This window comes from Chionomys nivalis, chromosome X (genome assembly GCF_950005125.1).
Source record: "Chionomys nivalis chromosome X, mChiNiv1.1, whole genome shotgun sequence".
Taxonomy (NCBI): Eukaryota; Metazoa; Chordata; class Mammalia; order Rodentia; family Cricetidae; genus Chionomys; species Chionomys nivalis.
The window spans coordinates 71,330,179-71,351,848 of NC_080112.1; the positions used below are offsets into that span (position 1 = coordinate 71,330,179).

Genomic DNA, 21,670 nt, shown 5'->3' on the forward strand with positions numbered 1-21,670 from the left:
AGAGTGTGATTGGTAACACTCACTGACACTCCATTGGAGAAAACTGATTTTCCCTTCCTGGCAGACAGCAATTGCAAATAACTTCTTGGTTAAGGATGAGATTTTGTGTTCATTTCCCCTTCTCTATATTAGGATTTTGTCTGGTTTGAACCCGAGTAGATCTTGTGAGTACTGTCACAGTCTCTGAGTTAACATGGTATCAGTCCTATCATGTCTGAATGGCACTGTTTGTTTCCTTTGAGTCATTCACCAGCTCTGGCTCCTAAACTCTTTCTGACTCCTCTTCCACATAGATTCCTGAGCCTTGAGGCCAGGGTTTTGGATGAAGACAACCCATTTAGGGCTGAGTGTTCCAAAGGCTTCTTACTCTTTGCACATCGTCCACTTGTGGGTTTCTGTGTTAATTACCATCTACTGCAAGAAGAAATTTGACATTAACAATCTTCTTTTGGGGGGGGGTCTGAGACAGTGCCTCTCTATGTAAACCTTGGCTGTCCAGGAACTCACTCTGTAGACTAGGCTGGTGAACTCACAGAGGATTACGAGCCTCTGCCTCCCAGGAACTGGATTAAAGGTGCATACCACCATGACCAGTCATTCCCAAACCTTTTTGAGTTCTTTACTGTCTGAAGCCTTAAGATGCTTCAGATCTTTTGTATCTTTTGTAATGTGATCCTCAAATCAACCACTTATCAAGGATTCCTGATCCACTTTGGGGGGTAATGGTATTTAAAAGCCAAGATCTGAACAATCTCAACACATAGATAGGCATGCATTCCTCTGTTTCTGCCTGTCTGTTTCTCTCTCTCTCCCCCAACTCTTTCTTTCTTCCTCTCTCTCTCCCCCACACACACATGCCTACACACACACACACACACACACACACATTTCCACAATAGCATGAGAGTTCATTTTAGCTTTCCATGCCTTATTTGCAATATCTTTCTTTAACAGTGAGAAAACATACATACTTTTTAACTTAATGCCTTTGAGGAACAATTTTATCAACTAGAGCAGGAGTTTGCCAACTTCACATTAAAGGGACAGAAAATTAATACTTCTGGTTTGTCAGGCCGTGTAGCCTTTATTAAAATTACTGAGCTCTGCTATTTGAAAGGAACAGTATATGGTATAGAAACATGGCAGGATTAATAAAACTTTATTTACAAGGACAACTGGCCAATTCACAGGGTGTAGTTTTCTGACACATAAACTACGGTACAGTGTTTATATATGGTTAGTTTTGCCTTGGGTTTACAGTATCCATTCAACAATAAAAAAAAAAAACACTTTTACTAGATTTAGGTCATTTTGTCTACCCTCTTCAGTGTGGTTATTCAATTCATTTGTAATGCATTTAAGAGTCACCTTCTAGTCTGAATTTCACTTTTCTTTTCTTTTTTTTTTTTGATTTATTTATTTATTATGTATACACCATTCTGCCTCCACATGCCAGAAGAGGGCTCCAGATCTCATTAGAGATGGTTTTGAGCCACCATGTGGTTGCTGGGAATTGAACTCATGACCTCTGGAAGAGCAGCTAGTGCTCTTAACCACTGAGCCATCTCTCCAGCCCCTGAATTTCACTTTTCTTACCACATCATGGTTGTATACTTTTGTGGTATACAATTTCATGACATTAGGCAAACATAGTCATTGTCTACCACTGTCAGGGTCCACAGAATTGAGACCATTTCACCTTGACTAGAGGTCAGAGAGTTGGAGCTTGCTTTGTTCTTTCAAAGTTGTTGACAATAAGTGGCTACAAAACAGGAAGTCCTGGCCTAGAGTGGTTAACAGAGGTGTATCAGCTCCATCTTGACCAAAGGTCAGAGATGCTCTGTTTATTCCTTTTATCATGTTAATGAAGTCTGTTGCTCCCCTTCCCCTTTTGGAGTGGGGTATAAAAAGACATGTGGAAAATAAAGGGGTGGTTCAGTATTCACTGAATTTCCCTCTCCATGGTGTTCTGTGTTTCATCTCTTATTTCTCTCTTATTTCTGTTACTTTTTGCTTAATAATTCTAATTAATCCTCATACTCCTACCATAGAACATGTGAATCCAATCAAGACTGATCCTTGACATACCATGACAATTGTCCCATCATGCTCAAATTTCTCTAGAAGTCTGTCTTTATAGATAATTTCTCCCTCCAATTTCTTTTAATCACCAATTGTTTTCCTCTCTTTGGTTTTCCCTCTTTCAGAGTGTCACATTAATGGAATCAAAAAAGTATGTGATGTAGGTCATCTGTCTATGTGTTACTTTCATTGGTTAATAAAGAAACTGCCTTGGCCTTTTGATAGGCCAGCCCTTAGGTGGGTGGAGTAGACAGAACAGAATGCTGAGAGAAAGAAAGAAGAGTCAGGCAGACGTCATGCTTTTCCTACCCAAGACGGACGGTGGTTAGACTCATGCCGGTAAGCCACAGTCAAGTGGCAATACACATTAATAGAAATGGGTTAATCAAGATGTGAGAGTTAGCCAGTAAGAGGCTAGAGCTAATGGGCCAGGCAGTGTTTTAATGAATACAGTTTCCGTGTAATTATTTCCAGTAAAGCTAGCCGGGAGTCCGGCCTCAGCCTGCAGCTCCTATCACTACAAGTATACATGGTCTCTGTGATCTGTTCTTTCTTGTTAGCAAAATGCACTTAAGAATCAGATCATTTCCTCCTACTGGATTGCCTCATCCAGCTTTGATATGAGGGTTTATGCCTAGTCTTACTGCATCTTGTTATGCAGGGTTCAGTTGTTATCACTGGGGGGCTTGCTCTTTCCTGAAGGGAAACAGAGGGGTAATGAGTCTGGGGAGAGGGGAGGTGGAGAAGGTAGACAGGGGAGGCTGTGGTCAGGATTTAGTGTGAAAGAATACAGAAAAAAAGAATCATACTATCTCAGAGATTATTAACTTGTTCTTTTTACTATTGAGTAGTATTCAATAGGGATAGAGTATAATTTGTTTCTCAGTTGAAGGTGGTTTCCAGGTTCTTGCAATTATGGCTAAAGCTGCTACAGACATTTGTGAGTTTTCGTGTGAGTATACACTATCAATTTTAGGGGAGATACTGAGGAGTAAGGATGTTTGTAGGATCACACATTACATATGTGCATATATATTAAAGTTCATAAGAGTATGCCAACTGTTCTCCAAAGTGTATGTCCCATTCCCAACAGTAATGACTGCTTTTGAAAGCTTTGTAGAGAAACTACTGACAAGAGCGTAACTTACAGGTTTCTTGAAATTCCTGGCATACGTTATACTCAAAGGCCTAAAAGCACTAATCTTCCTTTAAACTCCCAACTCTAAAGAGAAGAAAGGCACATGTGTACATACCTGAAGCTTGGTGATGATCTCCTGTTTGGTGAGCTCTACCAAATGGCTGTCCTCTACAGCAAAGGCTGGGAAAGAGATCACTGACAGCAGACTGGCATCAACTTCTTTGGATGTTGAAGCCCGGGGCAGCAGTGAATTTAGGATCGACTAAGAGAAAGGTAGCAAAATATGGTTTATTATTAGATACTTTGGTTAAGAGGTGAGACCAGGAGCTTTGGTTCAAAAAGATTTATGTGGAACAAAAGCTTTCTGAATAAAACCCAAATTTTATTAAAAAGTGAGATCCTAAAAGTAGCTTGCTTGATATGGAATCCCTTTTCTTTGTCCTGCTCTCAATGCTTCCCCATTGTGATTGGAAAGCATCTGTGGGACACACACAACCCTGTTGGTTCCTTGGGTTCTAGATAAAAATAAAGCTGAGGTTAGAAAGATGCATTAGTGGTTAAGAACACTGGTTGTTTTTCCAGAAGACTAGGAAGCTCACAACCATCCATAACTCCAATACCCTTTTCTACCTGCATGGGCACAAGGCATGAATATGGTGGAAATATATACTCAGACCAAACCCCCATACACACAAAATAATAAATAAATTTTAAATAATAAAACTAAGACAAACTACAGCTTCTGGGAAGAGTAGGGAAAGGATCAATTATGCCTTTAAGATATTTTCAAATTAATTTTCAGCAAGTATTAAAATATGGGTTTCTTTATATTTTAGACACATATATCATTGCACTTAGCTATTTTTTTCACCCATATTTCCATGCCCGTACATTACTCCTGCTAGTCTTTTTCCTATCTACAAATGACCCTTTTCTTCTTCCATGGCATATTTTATCCACAGAAAATGTTTTCAAAATTAGAAGCTGAACTTATGTTCACTAGCATACCTTATAGAATACAATCAGGGCTGAAGAAAAGGAGAAATTTCACATACCAGAGAAAAGAAACTTTTGATACAGGTGACAATCATAAACAAAACTAAGGGTGAACTTTTACCAGACTACAGTCTAATGTCCAAAAATCTAAGCAGAAAACAACAAGGGACAATGTTTCAGATCCACCTTCCAGAACATTTAGGTCATATCTTGTTTCCTTTTTTATGTTTATAAAAAATGATTCTTGGAAAATGAAACCACAGGCCCTTGATATAATAGCAATGGATAACTGGATATATACTATGGTGGGTTCATTTTATAATTTTAACTGAGATAAGAAGACCGCTGTGATGGTTTAAAGTTTCAGATGTCCAAGCCAGTCCCAGTGTCTTTTTCTTCCTGCTGCATGTGGATACAGATGTAGAACATTCAGCTCCTCCAGCACCATGTCTACCTGTGTGTTCCCATGTTTCCCACAATGCTGATAATGGACTAAACCTCTGAAACTGTAAGTCAGCCCCAATTAAATGCTTTCATTTATAAGAGTTGCTGTGGTCATGCTGTCTCTTCACAGCAATAGAACACAGATTAAGACAGAAGTTGGTACCAGGGACTGAGGTATTACTGTGACAGGCCTGATCATATTGTTGGTGGAATGTGTGGGCTTTGGGACTTTAGATTAGTAAAGCAGCTGAATGCTTTAAAATGGGTTTAATGGGCAATACCATTAGAAATGTGGAAGATATTGGTGCTGAGAGCAATGTAGATTATGACAGCCTGGCTCAAGAGGTTTCAGAGGAGAGAAATATTAGCAAGTGGCCTAGAGACTGTTCTTGTGATATTTTTGGCAAAGAATGTGACTGCTTTATGCCCTTGTCAAAAGTTTGCCTGAGGATAAATTGAAGAATTCTGGTTTAATGGCATGGGCAGAGGAGATTTCAAAAAGCCTAGTATAGATTCTGTTTCATGGTTATTAGTGTTCACTCTTATGCATGTCTATAATGAAAATGAGCAAGCTGAGCAAAGAAAAATACATAATGTACAGTTTGGGGAAAGGGGGGGCACCAAGAAGTGTAATGGCACTAAGTTCAGTGTTAAGGGAGATAAAAAATTAAAAGAAAAGCCTGGGGGCTGGAGAGATGGCTCAGTGGTTAAGAGCATTGCCTGCTCTTCCAAAGGTCCTGAGTTCAATTCCCAGCAACCACATGGTGGGTCACAACCATCTGTAATAAGGTCTGGTGCCCTCTTCTGGCCTGCAGGCATACACGCAGAAAGAATATTGTACACTAAATAAATAAATAAATACTTTTAAAAAAAAAAAAAAAAGAAAAGCCTGATGCTAAATAAAGAGAGTGGTGACCTCATGGCAAGATCCCACCCAGCTAAGTTTCCAACTTGTGAAAAGGAATTAAAGAAAATTTTTAAGCAGTGAAGAAAATCACAGAAAACAGAAAGCTCATGCAGATGTAATTGAACGAGATGTCCCAGCCCCAGCAAGCAGCAGAACTTGGCAGCTTCAGTTATATGGTTCTGCCTTAAGAGCCAGGGATACAAGAAAGGGGTTGTGGAATTTCTCTTCACTGCTAAGGAAAGCCACGGAGGCCAGACATGTTTAGGGGTGTCCCTGAATGGAGGCCCAGAGAGGCCATTGCATGAAGTGGTGAAGGTGAAGCCTTGATTGTGTTGGAGATCCCAAAATGTTGGAGATGCCAGAGCTATGGGAAACCTGCCAAAGAGAATCGCTAACAGTGAGTGGAGCCAGTCCAAGAGAGAGAAGTGTGTTACAGTCAACAAAGCTGGAAGGAGTTGGAGATCAGAAGAAGATTTTGACATCAGACATGGAGATGTAGTTTGGAGTTTGCCCAGCTTGTTTTTGGTCTTGCTTTAATGCAGTATTTCCTCACTGCATTCCCTTTCTCCCTTTTGGAATATAATGTATATTCTGTGCCATTGTATGTTGGAAGCATGAGATCTGTTTTTTTTATTTTGCTTTTACAATTAAGAGATTACCAGGAGTCTCAGAAGGGATTTTGGACTTAGGCCTTTTAAACAGTGTTGTGACTACTATAGACTATGGAGATGTTCAAAGATGGACTGAACACAATTTTGAATTATCTTATGGCTACAAGCCTATGGTAGTCAGGGAGTGGAATGTGGTGGTTTGAATAGGAATGGCTCCCACAGGCTTATATATTTGAATGCTTGGTCAGCAGGGAGTAGTACTACTACAAAGGATTAAGAGGAAGTGTGTCAGTAGAAGTAGATTTGGGGGTTTCAGAAGCCCAAATTAGTCCCTGTATCTCTCTCTCCCTCTTGCCTACAGATCCAGATAAAGAACTCTCAGCTACTTTTCCAGCACCATGTCTGCCTGCATGATGCCATGCTTCCCACCATGTTAATAATAGACTAAAGCTTTTGAAACTTTAAGCAAGCCCCAATTAAATGCTTTTTTATGAGCTGTTGTAGTCATGGTGTTTCTTCACAGGAACAGCACATTGACTAAGACCAACATTATCTATCTTATAGCTCATGCTAGTATCAGGTTTATCTTAGTATAGAATGGTTGATAAAGATGTTTCTGATCACATGGTAATAATAACGTGATGAACTGCTCTCTTTAAGCTAAAGCCTGTGCTAAGTCTGAATCTGGGAAAGAATAAAATTTGCTATTCCATGGTCCATTATTTCCTTACCTGGCAGTGTTGTACTTCATCAGCCAGGACATGGATAACTGATTGTGGCCCACCTTTCACACCAAACAAGTCTAATTCATCTAGTGCTTCCAGGGCTGCCTGTAAGAAGCAATGGAAGAAAGGACAACTTCAGTGGCAGAACACATATTTAGTATGTGTAATGCCCAGGGCTCAAACCCCAGAACCAAAAGAAAAGAAAAATCAAGAATGATACATATATTTTCTTCTTAGTATCTTATCAATGTTACATGATGTTGCCTTTGATTATATTTAATGGAACAGAAAATAAAATAACATTATTTATTCCTAGGAGCTTATGAATTTTTCTTTGTCTCACATACTGCCCAAGGGAAAATTAAAATTGAGTTCGCATCACTATCCAGTCAAGTAGTGTGCTTTAAAAGAGTAATTTGAACACAGTCTATGGATTTATAGGGAATCATTATTTCAGCAGGGAAGCTCCAACTAAGATACTAGCACATAAGAAATGCTAAACAGCCAAGCAGTGGTGGCACATGCCTTTAGTTCCAGTACTTGAGAAGCAGAGGCAGGCAGATCTCTGTGAGTTCCAGAAAGTCAGGACACAGAGCAACTGTCTCAAAAACAAAAACAAAAAACAAAAACAAACCAAAAAACAACAAAAAAAAATGCTAAACACTGACATAGTCAGACCCTGTCAAAAAATTGAGAAACAAATGAGTACATGTTAGAAGTTGTATGGCTGCAAGATAATACATGAACTATCAGGCACTGACTCATAGCTGAGTTTCCATAGAGAGGCAAATGTCCTAAAAAGATACTATATTTAACTTTTAAATAAATAATACTAGTTGGTAATGCAAAAGAAAAATTTTCATGTTTTTTAAAAATATACACTGTGTTTTCATAGATTGTAGTGATTCTCCATAGTAACAGATCTGCAAAGTTATTCCTCATGTCTGCCTAAATCTCTGAACACCTTGATCATTTAAATTCTTTCCCTTTCCTTTATCCTAGTCATCATCACTAGGCTCTACTTTGAGAGGTTGATTTTTTAGTTTTAAATATAAGTAAAATCATGCTTTAAGAAAATTGCCAAGTGTGGGGGCATGTGCATATCTGAGACAGAAGGACTGGAAATTTGAGGCTGTCCTGAATTACATTGTGAGATTCTGTCTCATGATGTGGGATTCCCCTCTATATGCTATAAATATGTTTTATTACCACTGGTTAATAAAGAAGCTGCTTTGGCCTATGGCAGGGCAGAATAGAGCTAGGCAGGAAAACTAAACTGAACGCAGGGAGAAAAAAGGCAGAGTCAGGCAGACGCCATGTAGCTGCTGAAGGAGAAAGATGTTGGAACCTTACTGGTAAGCCACAGCTTAATGGCAACACATAGATTAACAGAAATGGGTCAATTTAAGATGTAAAAGCTAGCTAGGAATACATCTGAACCATTGACCAAACTTTGTTATAATTAATATAGTTTCTGTGTGATTATTTGGGTCTGGGTGGCTGGAAAACAAAAGCTGTCTCTGATTACAGTCTCAAGAGAATTTTTAGAAATTATTAATTTCTTGCTTTTCTATATGTGTTTCTGATGACAAAAGTAAAAATACTTTAATTTTTAAAAGAATATTTATTTTGTGTATACTGGTGAGGCATGCTCATAGAACTCCTTATTCTACCATGTGGGTTATGGGAACTGAACTTAGGTCATCAGGACTGGTGGCAAGCACCTCTACCCGCTAAGCCAACTCATCAGCCTATTAATATTTCTTTTAATAATACTATATGAGAATATATGTATGATGTGTATGTGTGAGTTCAAGTTTGTGTGTGCCATGGTGCATGTGTGAAGGACAGAAAATGACTTGTAGAATGATTTGTCTTTACTTTTACATGGGTTCTGATATCAAACTCAGGTGGCTAAGCTTGCATGGCAAGCACTTTTACCCATGGAGCTATCCATTAGCCTACTGTTAATATTATTGATGTTTTCTATTAGTTTTCTCCTTTGGTATCTTGCTTTTAAAATTTTTTTTTTTGCTTGAAAAAAATTTAACTTTTTTGATATTTTTGAGACATAGTCTCATGTAGCTAAGGCTTGTCTCAGATACACATAAAGTACAGGCTGTCCTTGAACTCTGATTCTCCTGCCTCTGCATTTGAAGTAATAGTATTATTAGCATGCACCACTGATCTTAACTGTATCTTTTTATAATTAATATAGAATATAAGTTTTTCTTTGTTATAGAAACTATTTTGGTATAATATTGTCTCATATTATTGTAATAAAATAAATTTGGTTATTTACTGATTGCTGTAAACCTAGGCTATCTTCCATTTTGTTATTGTAGAAATAGCACTTTGATAAATATCTCTTGCCAAATTGCAAATATTTTGAGGTCATGGTTGGTATTTCTAACAATATCTAGCACACAGAATAGCAGGCTTACTGTTCAGCTAACAAATAATTATTTGTTTTCATTTTGAAATATTTAAGCATTAATTTCTTGAAGTAGAATCACTATGCCAAAGGGTATGGAAAGTTTTGAGATGCAATGTTAAATATATATACATACATATATATATGTATGTATATATAATTTACCAATATAAATTATACTAGCAGTATATGACAGTACTCTTCTTAATACAAAATATCTTAATTTTCTACTTTGATTTTAAAGGTATGTTTCTGCATTCACTTGCTTTAAACTTTCAATAAGGTTAGATATTATCTCAAGTATTTATTGGTTATCTGTATTTCCTCAATTATGAGGCCAGCCTGACCTTGTCTTGGGAGCATGAAGTATTTCTGGGTGGTTTCCCTGGAAAAATAACACCTAAACTGAGAGACCTAAGGATAAGTAGAAGTTGAGCAAGCACCAAAAACTCATTAACAGAATGGGAAAGAATAGCAAAACTATAGTAGATTAAGCTACTAGGCAACACCTTAGTGATCAAAGACAGAATCAATGGTAATGGGACAAATTTATATCATGCATTTTCTGATGACAGATGGATAGCAGTGCCTTTGTGATGGTCTTCCTAAAAACACATAACCTGAATCATGAAGTACCACACAAAATAAAAGTATTCTATACATAGAATAACCAGTTTAGAGTTGGGTAGCAAAGAGTCAAGGGGCATGGAGCTGTGTGGGAAGCATGGAGTGGGGTTGCACACATGTAATTCTTGGAAGGCAAAGGCAGACAGATCAGTTCAAGATTACCTCTAGCAATATGCTGACTTTATGGCCATCCTGGTCTATGAGATATTACCGCAAACAAACAAAAGAGTGAAGTATTAGAGGTGGTAGTACACACCAATAGTAGAGTGTATAGGCAAAAGACTCAAACCCTAAGACCAAACTAAGCCAAACAACCAAACAAAAACTAGTCTGTATTTTTCAAAAATGCCAGGGTCAGCAAAGTCAAGACTATTTATTGCGCTAGACTGGTGGAGCTAAAAACTGTTACAACAAAATGTGACTTGTTAGCCTGGTCTGGATAATGTGTTGCAAGGATTTTTAAATTATAAATGACACTGGGATAATTTTAAAACCTGAATATGTTCTGAATAATCACTTAGTTCTTGATTTTGGTCAAACTATGGTTACAAGAGTCTGAGAAAGTTCACAATGAAGTGTTGAGTAGCAGCAGTTCATTGTGCCTGTAGTTTGTGCATTTTCAATTAGCTTAGAAAAGTGTGTGTACCTGTGTGGGCATTTAAGTGTACATACATATGTGTGTATAACCAGGAAGAGGGAAAGATAAAGCAAATATTAGTAAACCTTGTATGAATGATGCACAGATTTTTTTCCACGATATTCTTGAAACTTTAAAATGATTTCAAAATAAAAAGGAAGGAGCAACAGATGGAACTCAGCAGAACACTTGCCTAGAACTTACTAGGACCTTATTTTGGGTTTGCGGTCTCACAATGTTTCCTGTTAAATTATTTATATAATTGTATCTGTTTGCCTTGTATTTCTAATATATTTGTTCTTTTTAAATTGAAATATATTCCAGACCACATTTTACTCATTATACTTGTGTCAAAAGTCTATCATGACCCATTTGTTCTCTTTATTCCATGTAATAGTTTTTGCTTTGAATTATATTTCATTTCTTTTGGTTTTTAGACTTTGCCTAACTTAGTTTTAAACTTTCAGTATCATTATGAAATAACACAGCATGTATTGTATTTACTTCTTTCCTTTTTAAAAATCAATCCACATCAATCCACATCTTTCCTAAACATTTAGTAGGAGTGATTGAACAATGCACATTTATCATAATAATGTCTGAACTTACTCCTTTTGTCCTATTTTATAAATTCTTACTGTTTCTAGAGAAAATAAGAGCTAGTAGAATGAAAAGACATAGCCAAGTAGAAAGGTGATAGTGATATGGGAGACAGAGGAGAGTAAAAGGGGATGGAGGATTCAGACTTTGCTATCTGATACCAAGCTTGGGGGACTGGACTATGCAGGGATAAAGAGCTTCTCTTAGTTTATTCAATGGCAAAGATAGTGAATATCGTTTTAAATTTGTTGTCCTTGTAGGATATATAAACAGAGATGTGCCACAAAAGCCATATGGTATCAAATCTGGAACTCACAAAAAGCTTTTGATACTATTTATTCATAGTTTCATGGAGGAATTTGAATTTTGTCTGCGGTTTAAAGAACAGTGTGATAGGTCTGCATGTACACTAAAGTTTCATCTGTGAAAAGGTAAACCAGACTCCACTGACTAAACTTGGTAAAAATAAGAAATATAATGTACCTTGGCCATTCCAACTGAACTTGCATTCAATTCTGAGATGCCTTGGTTGGTCTTGTCTCCACGTTCCCATATCCCAAAGTCCTGGCATAAAATAATCAAGATATAACTTAAAAATCATAACCACTAAACATTTACTAGATATATAATCCTTAAATAAAAAACCATCAATAGGAGCAAATTTTACACACACACATACACACACACACCTCAACATTGGCTATTAAAAATTCACGGTGACTTAAATTGGGGTCTCTGAGAAGTTGGGTGTTGACTGGGGTTTCTGTCCCACCAGTTCCAACATTCGTTTAGGCCCAAATAAATACACAGAGGTCTACATTAATTATAAACCAGTTGGCCTAGTAGCTCAGGCTTCTTATTAACTATTATAACTTTTTTTTTTTTTTTTTTTTTTTTGGTTTTTCGAGACAGGGTTTCTCTGTTGTTTTTGGAGCCTGTCCTGGAACTAGCTCTTGTAGACCAGGCTGGTCTCGAACTCACAGAGATCCGCCTGCCTCTGCCTCCCAAGTGCTGGGATTAAAGGCGTGCGCCACCACCGCCCGGCCTAACTATTATAACTTATATTAGCCCATTATTCTTGTCTGTGTTAGTCACGTGGCTTAATACCTTTCTCGGTGAGGCAGTCATATCTTGTTTACTGTGTCTGGCTTCCTCTGTGTCTTGGTGACAAGTGCAGATTGAAACTTCCCTCTTCCCATAATTCTCATTGCCCTGCCTCTACTTCCTGCCTGGTCGCCCTGCTGATACTTCCTGCTTGGCTACTGGTCAATCAGCGTTTATTTAAAATATAAAAAGTGACAGGGTACAGACCATTGTCCCACAGCAGTTGGGGGGTCTCTTCAACACTTATTCAGAAAGTCTGAGAAAAAGAACTCAAATAATCTAGAAACACTTCTCAAGTTTTCCCCAAAGGAGAGTCTCATAAAATCTAGCACATGGAAGCTAAACAGTAGCTGGTATTTTATGTCAAACACACATTCTAATCTCACTCTCTTGGTACTAAAAGAATATACAATAAGTGCATAATCTTCCTTAATCCTTATATTTAACAGATGATGAAACTGAATTACAAAAAGACGATAAGTAACTCACCCAAAATCCTACAGTTGATAAGTGACAAAACCAAGAGCTGATTCCAAAGAATTTCACTCCAAAATCTACTCCTAGACATAACTGTACACATCCCATTGGTAATTTAAAAATATTTAAAATTAATTTTAAAATATTTTATTTTGAAATAACTTTAGAATTAGACAGAAATTACAAAAAATAGTACAGAGTCCCTTAATACCTTTCATTTAGTTTTGCCTAATGTTACCATTTGAACATAACCACAGTACAATTGTTAAAGTTAAGAACTCAATCAACTAATTGAGTTAACTATGGACTTCACATGCCTATATCTCTCAGGAGTTGGGATTAGAAGTACATACAACCATGTATGACTACTAGTAACTACCTTTTATACTTTCCAATATTCTGTCATTCCTGCCATGCCTCCTTAATGACTTCCAATCAATAGTGGTTTCTTAAATCTGTCCCTTGTGACCTTGACACTAAGTAAAAACTAGTAAAACTCATGTAAAGCATATAGTTAGGTTAGTGCTGGCTCTTTCCATTTTAACTTTCCTTTTTAAATTAATAAATACTTTGAGAAACAGTTCCAGACTATACAACTATCACCAGGTGGGATTGTTAATGGTTGCAATCCTAAGATGAGACCCTGACTCAAAAAAAACAAGTTAAAGATCATGCAAATAGCCTGCTTCTCCTTAAATGACCACTGACTTCTTCAGCATCCCCCAATTGCTTCTAGAAATGATGCTGTGCTGTTTTGATGATAACTTTGATTTATTTTCCTTATTACTTTTACGGTCATCAATTGTAATCCTTCTCCAAAGAAGACAGTTCATTATTCCTTGCTTTTTTTCATTTGTTTATTTATTGATGTGTGTGCACATGTGTGTGAATTCATTTTACAGCACATGTGTGGCAGTCAGAGAACAACTCTCTGGAATTGGTTTTCTTCTACCTTTAGATGTGTTACAGGGATTGAACACAAGTTATCTTTCCAGCTCTTTATTCAGTTATTAATATTAGTATATCTTTATGGATATTTAGGCTTTTGCTGGTTTATAACAGAATACTATCACTATTTTGTTGCTTACATTTTAAATTGTTCAGGTAGGTTCCTAGGCCTTTTATTTATATTTGTCTTGTGCACTTTTGACATTCCCTATTCCTCACTGAGCACTTCTGTATTGTTTGGCTTCAATCTCATCGTCAAAAATGTACACACTCTTAATCCCAGCACTCAGGAGGCAAAGCCAAGCAGACTTCTGAGCCTGATGTCAGCCTAATCTATAAAATGAGTTACAGGACAGTCAGGGCTACATAGTGAGACCCTGTTTCAAAAAAGAACAGAAAATGTATTAAATACATCAAGCCAAAAAATGTGCCAAGTTTAGAGAAAGAGATGATCATGTAGATACAGGAGGCATTTAGAATGCCAAACAGACAAGACTAGAAAAGAAAACTTTCTATATTATATTATATTTAAAATATTAAGTATACAGAACAAAGAAAGAATACTGAAAGCTCTAAGAGTAAAGTACCAAAGCACATATAAAGACAAACCCATTAGAGTAATAGATTTTACGGCAGAAATTGAAAAGTCACAATGACATGGAATGACACATTTCAAGTTCTGAAAGACAATAATCACTAATCTGTATTATATCCAGCACAAGTTAAACTTACAGGATAAAGAAAAACTTTCCATGATAAGCACAAAGTAATTTACAACTGCTAAGACAGCATTACAGAAGTCTGAAGGAATCCCATACACTGAAGAAAAGGATTACAACCATGAGGCCACAGGACATATTATATACTAGAAGAGTGAATAAGCAAATAAGAATTAGAAAAGTACAAAAAAGACAGGAATTAATATACATCTTTCTGATGTGGGATTCCCCTCTGTATGCTGGGAATGTTTTATTACCATTAGTTAATAAAGAAGCTGCTTCGGCCTATGGCAGAGCAGAATAAAGCTAGAAAGGAAATCCAAACAGAGATATATAGAGAAACTAGGTGGAGTCAAGGAGATGCCATGTAGCTGCTGAAGGAGACAGACACTGGAAACTTACCAGTAGGCCAAAGCCTCGTGGTGATATATTGATTAATAGAAATGGGTTAATTTAAGATGTAAGAGTTAGTTAATAAGAAGCCTGAGCTAATACGCTAAGCAGGACTGTAATTAATATAGTTTCTGTGTGATTATTTGGGTCTGGGCAGCCGGAATAAACAAGTAGTCTCCACTTACAAATGGCACCAATGCGGGGCAAAAAGTTCCACATAAAACCTAAGAAAGTTTAAAAAAGGTTTTTAGACCCAAAAAAACAGGAGTCAATTGGAGCTTCGTGGTAGCTGCATTTTTTCAGATAGGCTGACTACAAGCAGAGGTGTGGCTCCTTTCAGAAAAGGCTTCCTGATACAGTAGCAGCAAAAACTGCATGTTTTTTGCTGACGGCACATGGAGCACATGACTCTGGCTCTTTTGAGAGTTCCTGCTATGGAGAACTTAAATGGGGTTTGTGAGCAGTGTGTTACAAATTGCTTAAATACCTGCTGTCTTCCTGGAGCTGGGGCAATGAGCATGGTTAGCAGAGTAGGCAGTGAACATACCTCCACCATGATGGATGGGGTGGAGCCAACAGACAGAGCCATGGAGTTGGTCTTAGCCATGTCTGCTTAGTATTTTAAAAAAGATGCTTTTTGTCAGAAAAGGATTTCAGATACACAATTAGACAGACCTCTAAATGAGACACAGTGTGTTTAAAAAATGTACATAGACTTGAGAGAGAGGGAGGAAAAAGAGGATGTAAAGATGGAAAATACACAAAGAGTCTGGGTTATGTATATTATTGTGCTTTCTTTGAATTTTTCACTGTGAATCAACTAAGTACAGAGAGACACTTCATTGTACGGGCTGCTAAACTAAACCACCATACATATTTTACAAGTATCTTGACTTCAAAATTTGGATCTAAGGATTCTTTGATTTGGAAAAGAGGTTCTCCTTTTGTTTCCACAGAAGATGAGAACCTGTGGATTCCTTCTGGGCTATTGTGGTTTGATGGAACAAGAGCCCCTGAAAAGTCTTCATGAACCCTAAAAATACTTCACCCAACAAACAGCAGGAAGCAGTTTGGAGAAAACAATGCCCAAATTCTCAAAATGATTGCTTATAAATGTATGTTGTCATTTAAAGGGGGTTGATTATAAGTGGTTAAATGGTCACAGTTAATCTCTTTCTAACAAGGCAGGGGAGATATTATATAAAGATGAATACTTTGCATTAGTACAAATTTAAGGTCAATTTATCATACTATGTATATGTATATCTGTTCTTGTTTAAGGTATTATGTTTGTACAGCTCTTTTTAAATTATAATGTATAAATAAGAAATACAGATTAATAGTCATCTATAATAATCAAACTTTTAGTCATGTTAGTTAGATTTTCTAGATATACAGAGATATATTTCACTTAGATAATCTTCAATACTTCAAAGACCTACAGAATACAGCATTTAAAATGTTTTAAGAACTTAAGACTTTTCTCAACAGTGAGACATGTCTGCTTCTGGCAGCACCATTTTCTTCAGAGAGGTTGATGGGCATTGAAGAAACTCATGGAATTTGTCTTCAGTGTGACAATGCTGGCAAGAAACTGCTCTTGCCTGAACTGCTTGAGAGTATGCTGTATAAACTGGACATGTAGGACCCACAGAAAAATGATTGCTGAACTGGCCTAAAAAAGGTTAGACAGTCCTTCAGGGATCCTGCTTCATGAAAGAATCTGCCAGACATTCTGCAGAACACAGAAGAAAGTGACTGACAAACTGCCAATATAGGTGAAACAATCTTTCAAATTTCTTGTTTCATGGAAAAATCTGCCAGATACTATGAGCCTGTAGAAAAAGAACTTTGGGTGACTGTCCAGGCAGCAAGATGTCTCTGTCATTTCTAGAACTTTGGAAATTGCTACAGTATACTTCCTGTTTACTTAGATATTATATTGTTCTGGGGTCTTTGATGGAGTTGAAGATAGAGTTTTCCTTACTTATAATAAAAGAAAAATTAGACATGAAACTTTAGAATCACAAAGAAATATTGTAACTATAATTATTGCTTGATACCTGTTTTGTTATATGTAATTTACTATGTTAAAGTTAAAACCTTCCTTTTTATTTATGCAGAAAAGGGGAGATTATGTGGGATTCCCCTCTGTATGCTGGGAATGTTTTATTTTTTTTTTGAGGGGGGATATGTTTTATTACCATTGGTTAATAAAGAATCTGCTTCATCCTGTGGCAGAGCAGAATAAAGCTAGGCAGGAAATCGAAACATAACTATATATATATATATATATATATATATATATATAGAGAGAGAGAGAGAGAAAGACAGACAGACAGAGACAGAGAGAGACAGAGAGAGAGAGACAGAGAGAGGATAGGCGGAGTCAAGGAGACACCACGTGGCTGCTGAAGGAGACAGATGCCAGAACCTTACTAGTAGACCACAGCCTCATGTGATACATTGATTAATAGAAATGGGCTAAGATGTAGTTAGTTAATAAAAAGCTTGAGCTAACAGGCTAAGCAGTATTGTAATTAATATTGTTTCTGTGTGATTATTTGGGTCTAGGTGGCTTGAAACAAATGAGCAGTCTCTGTTTACATCTTTCAATAAATATGCTACAGTCTCAATGGCTTATGGCTATATGAAACTTTACAGTAAATAATCAGAGATCCCAAATAAATAAGTTAATGATGAAATCTCAAAGTCTTGTACAAGAAAAAAAAATCAAAATTCAATAGACGTGAATAATAAAAAATCATGGAAGAAAATAATAAAGATGGGAGAAGAAATAAAATGGAAACAAAAAGAACATTACAAATAACCAATAGAACAGACATTTTATTTTAAAAAGATAAGCATTGCCTGTTTGTCATTTGTATGTAGGAGGGCTACTGATTTTTTTGAGTTAATCTTTTTTTTTTAGAATTTTTATTTATTTATTTATTTATTTAAAGATTTCTGCCTTCTCCCCACCACCACCTCCCATTTCCCTCCCCCTCCCCCATCAAGTTCCCCTCCCTCATCATCCCTAGGATTAATCCCGGTTCCCTGCCCTGTGGGAAGTCCAAGGACCACCCACCTCCATCCAGGTCTAGTAAGGTGAGCATCCAAACTGCCTAGGTTCCCACAAAGCCAGTACGTGCAGTAGGATCAAAAACCCATTGCCATTGTTCTTGAGTTCTCAGTAGTCCTCATTGTCCATTATGTTCAGCAAGTCCGGTTTTATCCCATGCTTTTTCAGACCCAGGCCAGCTGGCCTTGGTGAGTTCCTGATAGGACATACCCATTGTCTCAGTGTGTGGGTGCACCCCTCGCGGTCCTGAGTTCCTTGCTCATGCTCTGTCTCCTGCTCTTGATTTGGACCTTGAGATTTCAGTCCAGTGCTCCAATGTGGGTCTTTGTCTCTGTCTCCTTTCATCGCCTAAATGTTTATCCAGTCATTTTGCTGAAGGTCTTTATAAGCTATTTGAGTTCCCTGGTAGAATTTTTGGGATTGCTTTTGTATACTCTAATATCATTTGCAAATATTGATTCTTTGACTTCTTCCATTCCAATTTGTATCACCTTGAAACTCCCTGGAACCTATGAGGGTGACCCTAGCAAAGGCTTCTAGTAATGGGGGGTATGCGGCCTGAACCAGCCATTGCCTGTAACCAGGCAAGGCTTCCAGTGGTGGGACTGGGATTTCAACCCAGCCATAAAACATCAGCCTACAATTTGTCCTGTCTGCACGATGTATTGGGGTTATGGCCTCATAGAACTTGTAAGAGTGGTCAACCAACGAACTATCTAACTTGTTGCACATGCCATGAGAGGGAGACCATATCCACTGCCTGGATGACCAGAACATGAAAACTGGATGGCTCAGAGACCTAGGATAGAATCAAATACAACTGACAAAAATGTTCCTAATGATATTCTTCAATACTCATATGATCAGTGTCTAGCCCAAGAGGCTTCCTCCAGCAGCTGACGAGAGCAGATACAAAGACCCACAGCCAGACATTAGGTGGAGCTCAGAGAGTTCTTCAGTAGAGACAGAGGAAGGAGTCAGAGTGTGTAACATTCCTTTACACTGTGTAAATATATATCGCTATGTTTGGTTTAATAAAGAAGTTGACTGGCCAATAGCTGGACAGGATAAGGTTAGGCAGGAAACCAGATTAAGGACACTGGGAAAAAGAAGGGCAGAGTTAGAGTAGTCACCAGTCAGACATGGAGAGGAAACAGGATGTATGTGGAGGCCGCTTATTTGTTTCCTGGCCATCCAGACTCCCAAAATAATCACACAGAAATTATATTATTTGCAATACTGTTTGGCCAATAGCTTAAGCATATTTCTGGCTAACTCTTATATCTTAAATTAACCCATTTCTATTCATCTGTGTATTACCACGTGGCTGTAGATTACCAGCAAGGTTTCAGTGTGTCTGTCTCTTGCTGGCGGCTACATGGCATCTCACTGACTTTACCTACTCTTTATATATCTCTGTCAGCCTGGCTTTACCCTGTAAAGCATGGCTGAAAGCATCTCTTCTCTATTAACCAATGCCAATAAAACATATTCACAGACAGCATATATCACCTCCCACGCCCCTTTTCTGTCTAAATAAAAGGAAGGTTTTAACTTTAACATAGCAAGATTACATATAACAAAACAGGTGTCAAGCTAGAATTACAGTTAAAATATTTATATATACTTTATATTTTATCATAACTAAGGAAAACTATAGCTATAACTATAAATTCTTCAACTCCACCAAAGACTCCAGAAGGATATAATATTACCTAAGTAAACAGGAAGTGCATTGTAAGCAACTTCCAAAACTCTAGAATTGACAGAGACATCTTGCTGCCTGAACAGTTAGTTACCCAAAGTTCTTCTGTAACATTGGGGCATCCATCTTCAGCCTACAGACCCATAGTATCCAGTAGACTTTTCCACAAAGCAGGAAATTTCAAAGATAGTTCCACCTATATTGGCAGTTTGACATTCACTTTCTTCTGTTCTGCAGAATGTCTAGCAGACTCTTTCATAAAGCAGGAACCATAAAGGACTGTCTCACCTTCTTAAGGAAGCTTCAGCAGTCATTTTTCTGTGGGTCCTGCAAGTCCAATCAAGCAGTTCAGGCAAGAGAAATTTCTTGTCCAAATGGCTAACAAACTCCTGAGGAGCCTCTTTGATGTCCATCTTCCTCTTGAACTAGACTGGTACTGCCAGTAGATGTGTCTTGATGGAGGAAGGTCATTGGCTAATAAAGAAACTGCCTTGGCCCATTTGATTGGCCAGCCTTTAGGTGGGTGGAGTAAACAGAACAGAATGCTGTGAGGAAGAGGAAGTGAGCTCAGATGCAGGGCAGCTCCTCTCAGAGCCAGACGCGATGCAGCCAGTCGCCAGGTCAGACGTGCTGAATCTTTCCTGGTAAGCGCACCTAGTGGTGCTACGCAGATTATTAGAAATGGGCTAAATTAATACGTGAGAATTAGCCTAGAAGAGGCTAGATATAATGGGCCAGGCAGTGTTTAAAAGAATACAGTTTGCCGGGTGATGGTGGCGCACGCCTTTAATCCCAGCACTCGGGAGGCAGAGGCAGGCGGATCTCTGTGAGTTCGAGACCAGCCTGGTCTACAAGAGCTAGTTCCAGGACAGGCTCCAAAGCCACAGAGAAACCCTGTCTCGAAAAAAAAAAAAAAAAAAAAAAAAAGAATACAGTTTGTGTGTTGTTATTTTGGGTCATAAGCTAGCCAGGCGGCCAGGAGCTGGGTGGCAGGAAGCAGCCGCAGCTCCTACAATAGTGTCTCATGTCATGAAAAGTTCTAAGTTCTTAAAACATTTTAAATGCCATATTCTATAGTCCTTGAAAGATATGAAGGATATCTATCCATCTGAAATACATCTCTGTACATCTAGAGAGCCTAACTAACATGACTACAAGCTTGACTATTATAGATGATTATCTATTAACCTATATTTCTTAATTATATATTACAAAATGAGCTGCACAAACACAATACCTTAATAAAGAGCAGAAATATGTATGTATATATAAAACAAGATTGTCTTTAAATTTGTATCAATAAACAAAGATCCACACCAATGCAAAGTATTGATCTCAATATCATATCCCCCTTTAAATGTAAATAAACTTTTATAAACAATATTTGGGAATTTGGGCATAGTTCTCTCCAAACTGCTTCCTGCTTTTTGTGGGGCGAAGTAATTTTTGGGGGTGTTCACAGTGACCTTTTGGGGGATCTTGTTCCATTAAACGATATTAGTCTGGAAGGATTCCATAGGTTCTCATCCTCTGTGGAAACAAAAGAAGAACCTCTTTTCCAAAGCAACATATCCTTAGACCTAACTTTGAAGTCAAGATACCTTTAAATATATATATCGCTATATATATAAACATATATATATATATATGTTTAGCTTAGCAGCTTGTATAATGTCTGTCTGTACTTGGCTCTTTCACAGTCAAAACTTCAAAGAAAACACAATAAAATACATAATCCAGACTCTCCATGTATATTCCATCTTTACATGGCTTATTTTTCTTGCTCTATTACCTTTTCTACCAGTTTAATATTTATTTTATTATCCTTACTCCTTTAACCTATGACTGTCTGTAGACTTTTATATTATAACTGTCTATACTCTCCCCCCCCCTTCAAGCCTACATACATTTATTCAACACTGTGACCCATTCAGATGTCATTTTATCTGATTCTTTATTGCATATCTGTAATTATTTTCTGGCCAGGAGCACTTTTTTTTAAATGCAAAGTGGGCATGGCTAGGACCAGCTCTGCAGTCCT

General features: G+C 37.6%; 1 protein-coding gene across 3 annotated transcripts in view; it reads right to left on the minus strand.

Annotated features, from left to right (window-relative positions):
• The window catches only part of Phka1 (phosphorylase kinase regulatory subunit alpha 1), a 138,444-nt gene that overhangs the window by 100,730 nt on the left and 16,044 nt on the right, over window positions 1–21,670 (minus strand). For all 3 annotated transcript variants that reach the window (XM_057759383.1, XM_057759382.1, XM_057759381.1), the window contains exons 6-8: window positions 11,685–11,765; window positions 6,910–7,008; window positions 3,336–3,482 (exon numbers count right to left, since the gene is read on the minus strand). In XM_057759383.1, coding sequence (XP_057615366.1) covers window positions 3,336–3,482; window positions 6,910–7,008; window positions 11,685–11,765 — 327 coding nt within the window. The remainder of the gene's footprint in view (window positions 1–3,335; window positions 3,483–6,909; window positions 7,009–11,684; window positions 11,766–21,670) is intronic.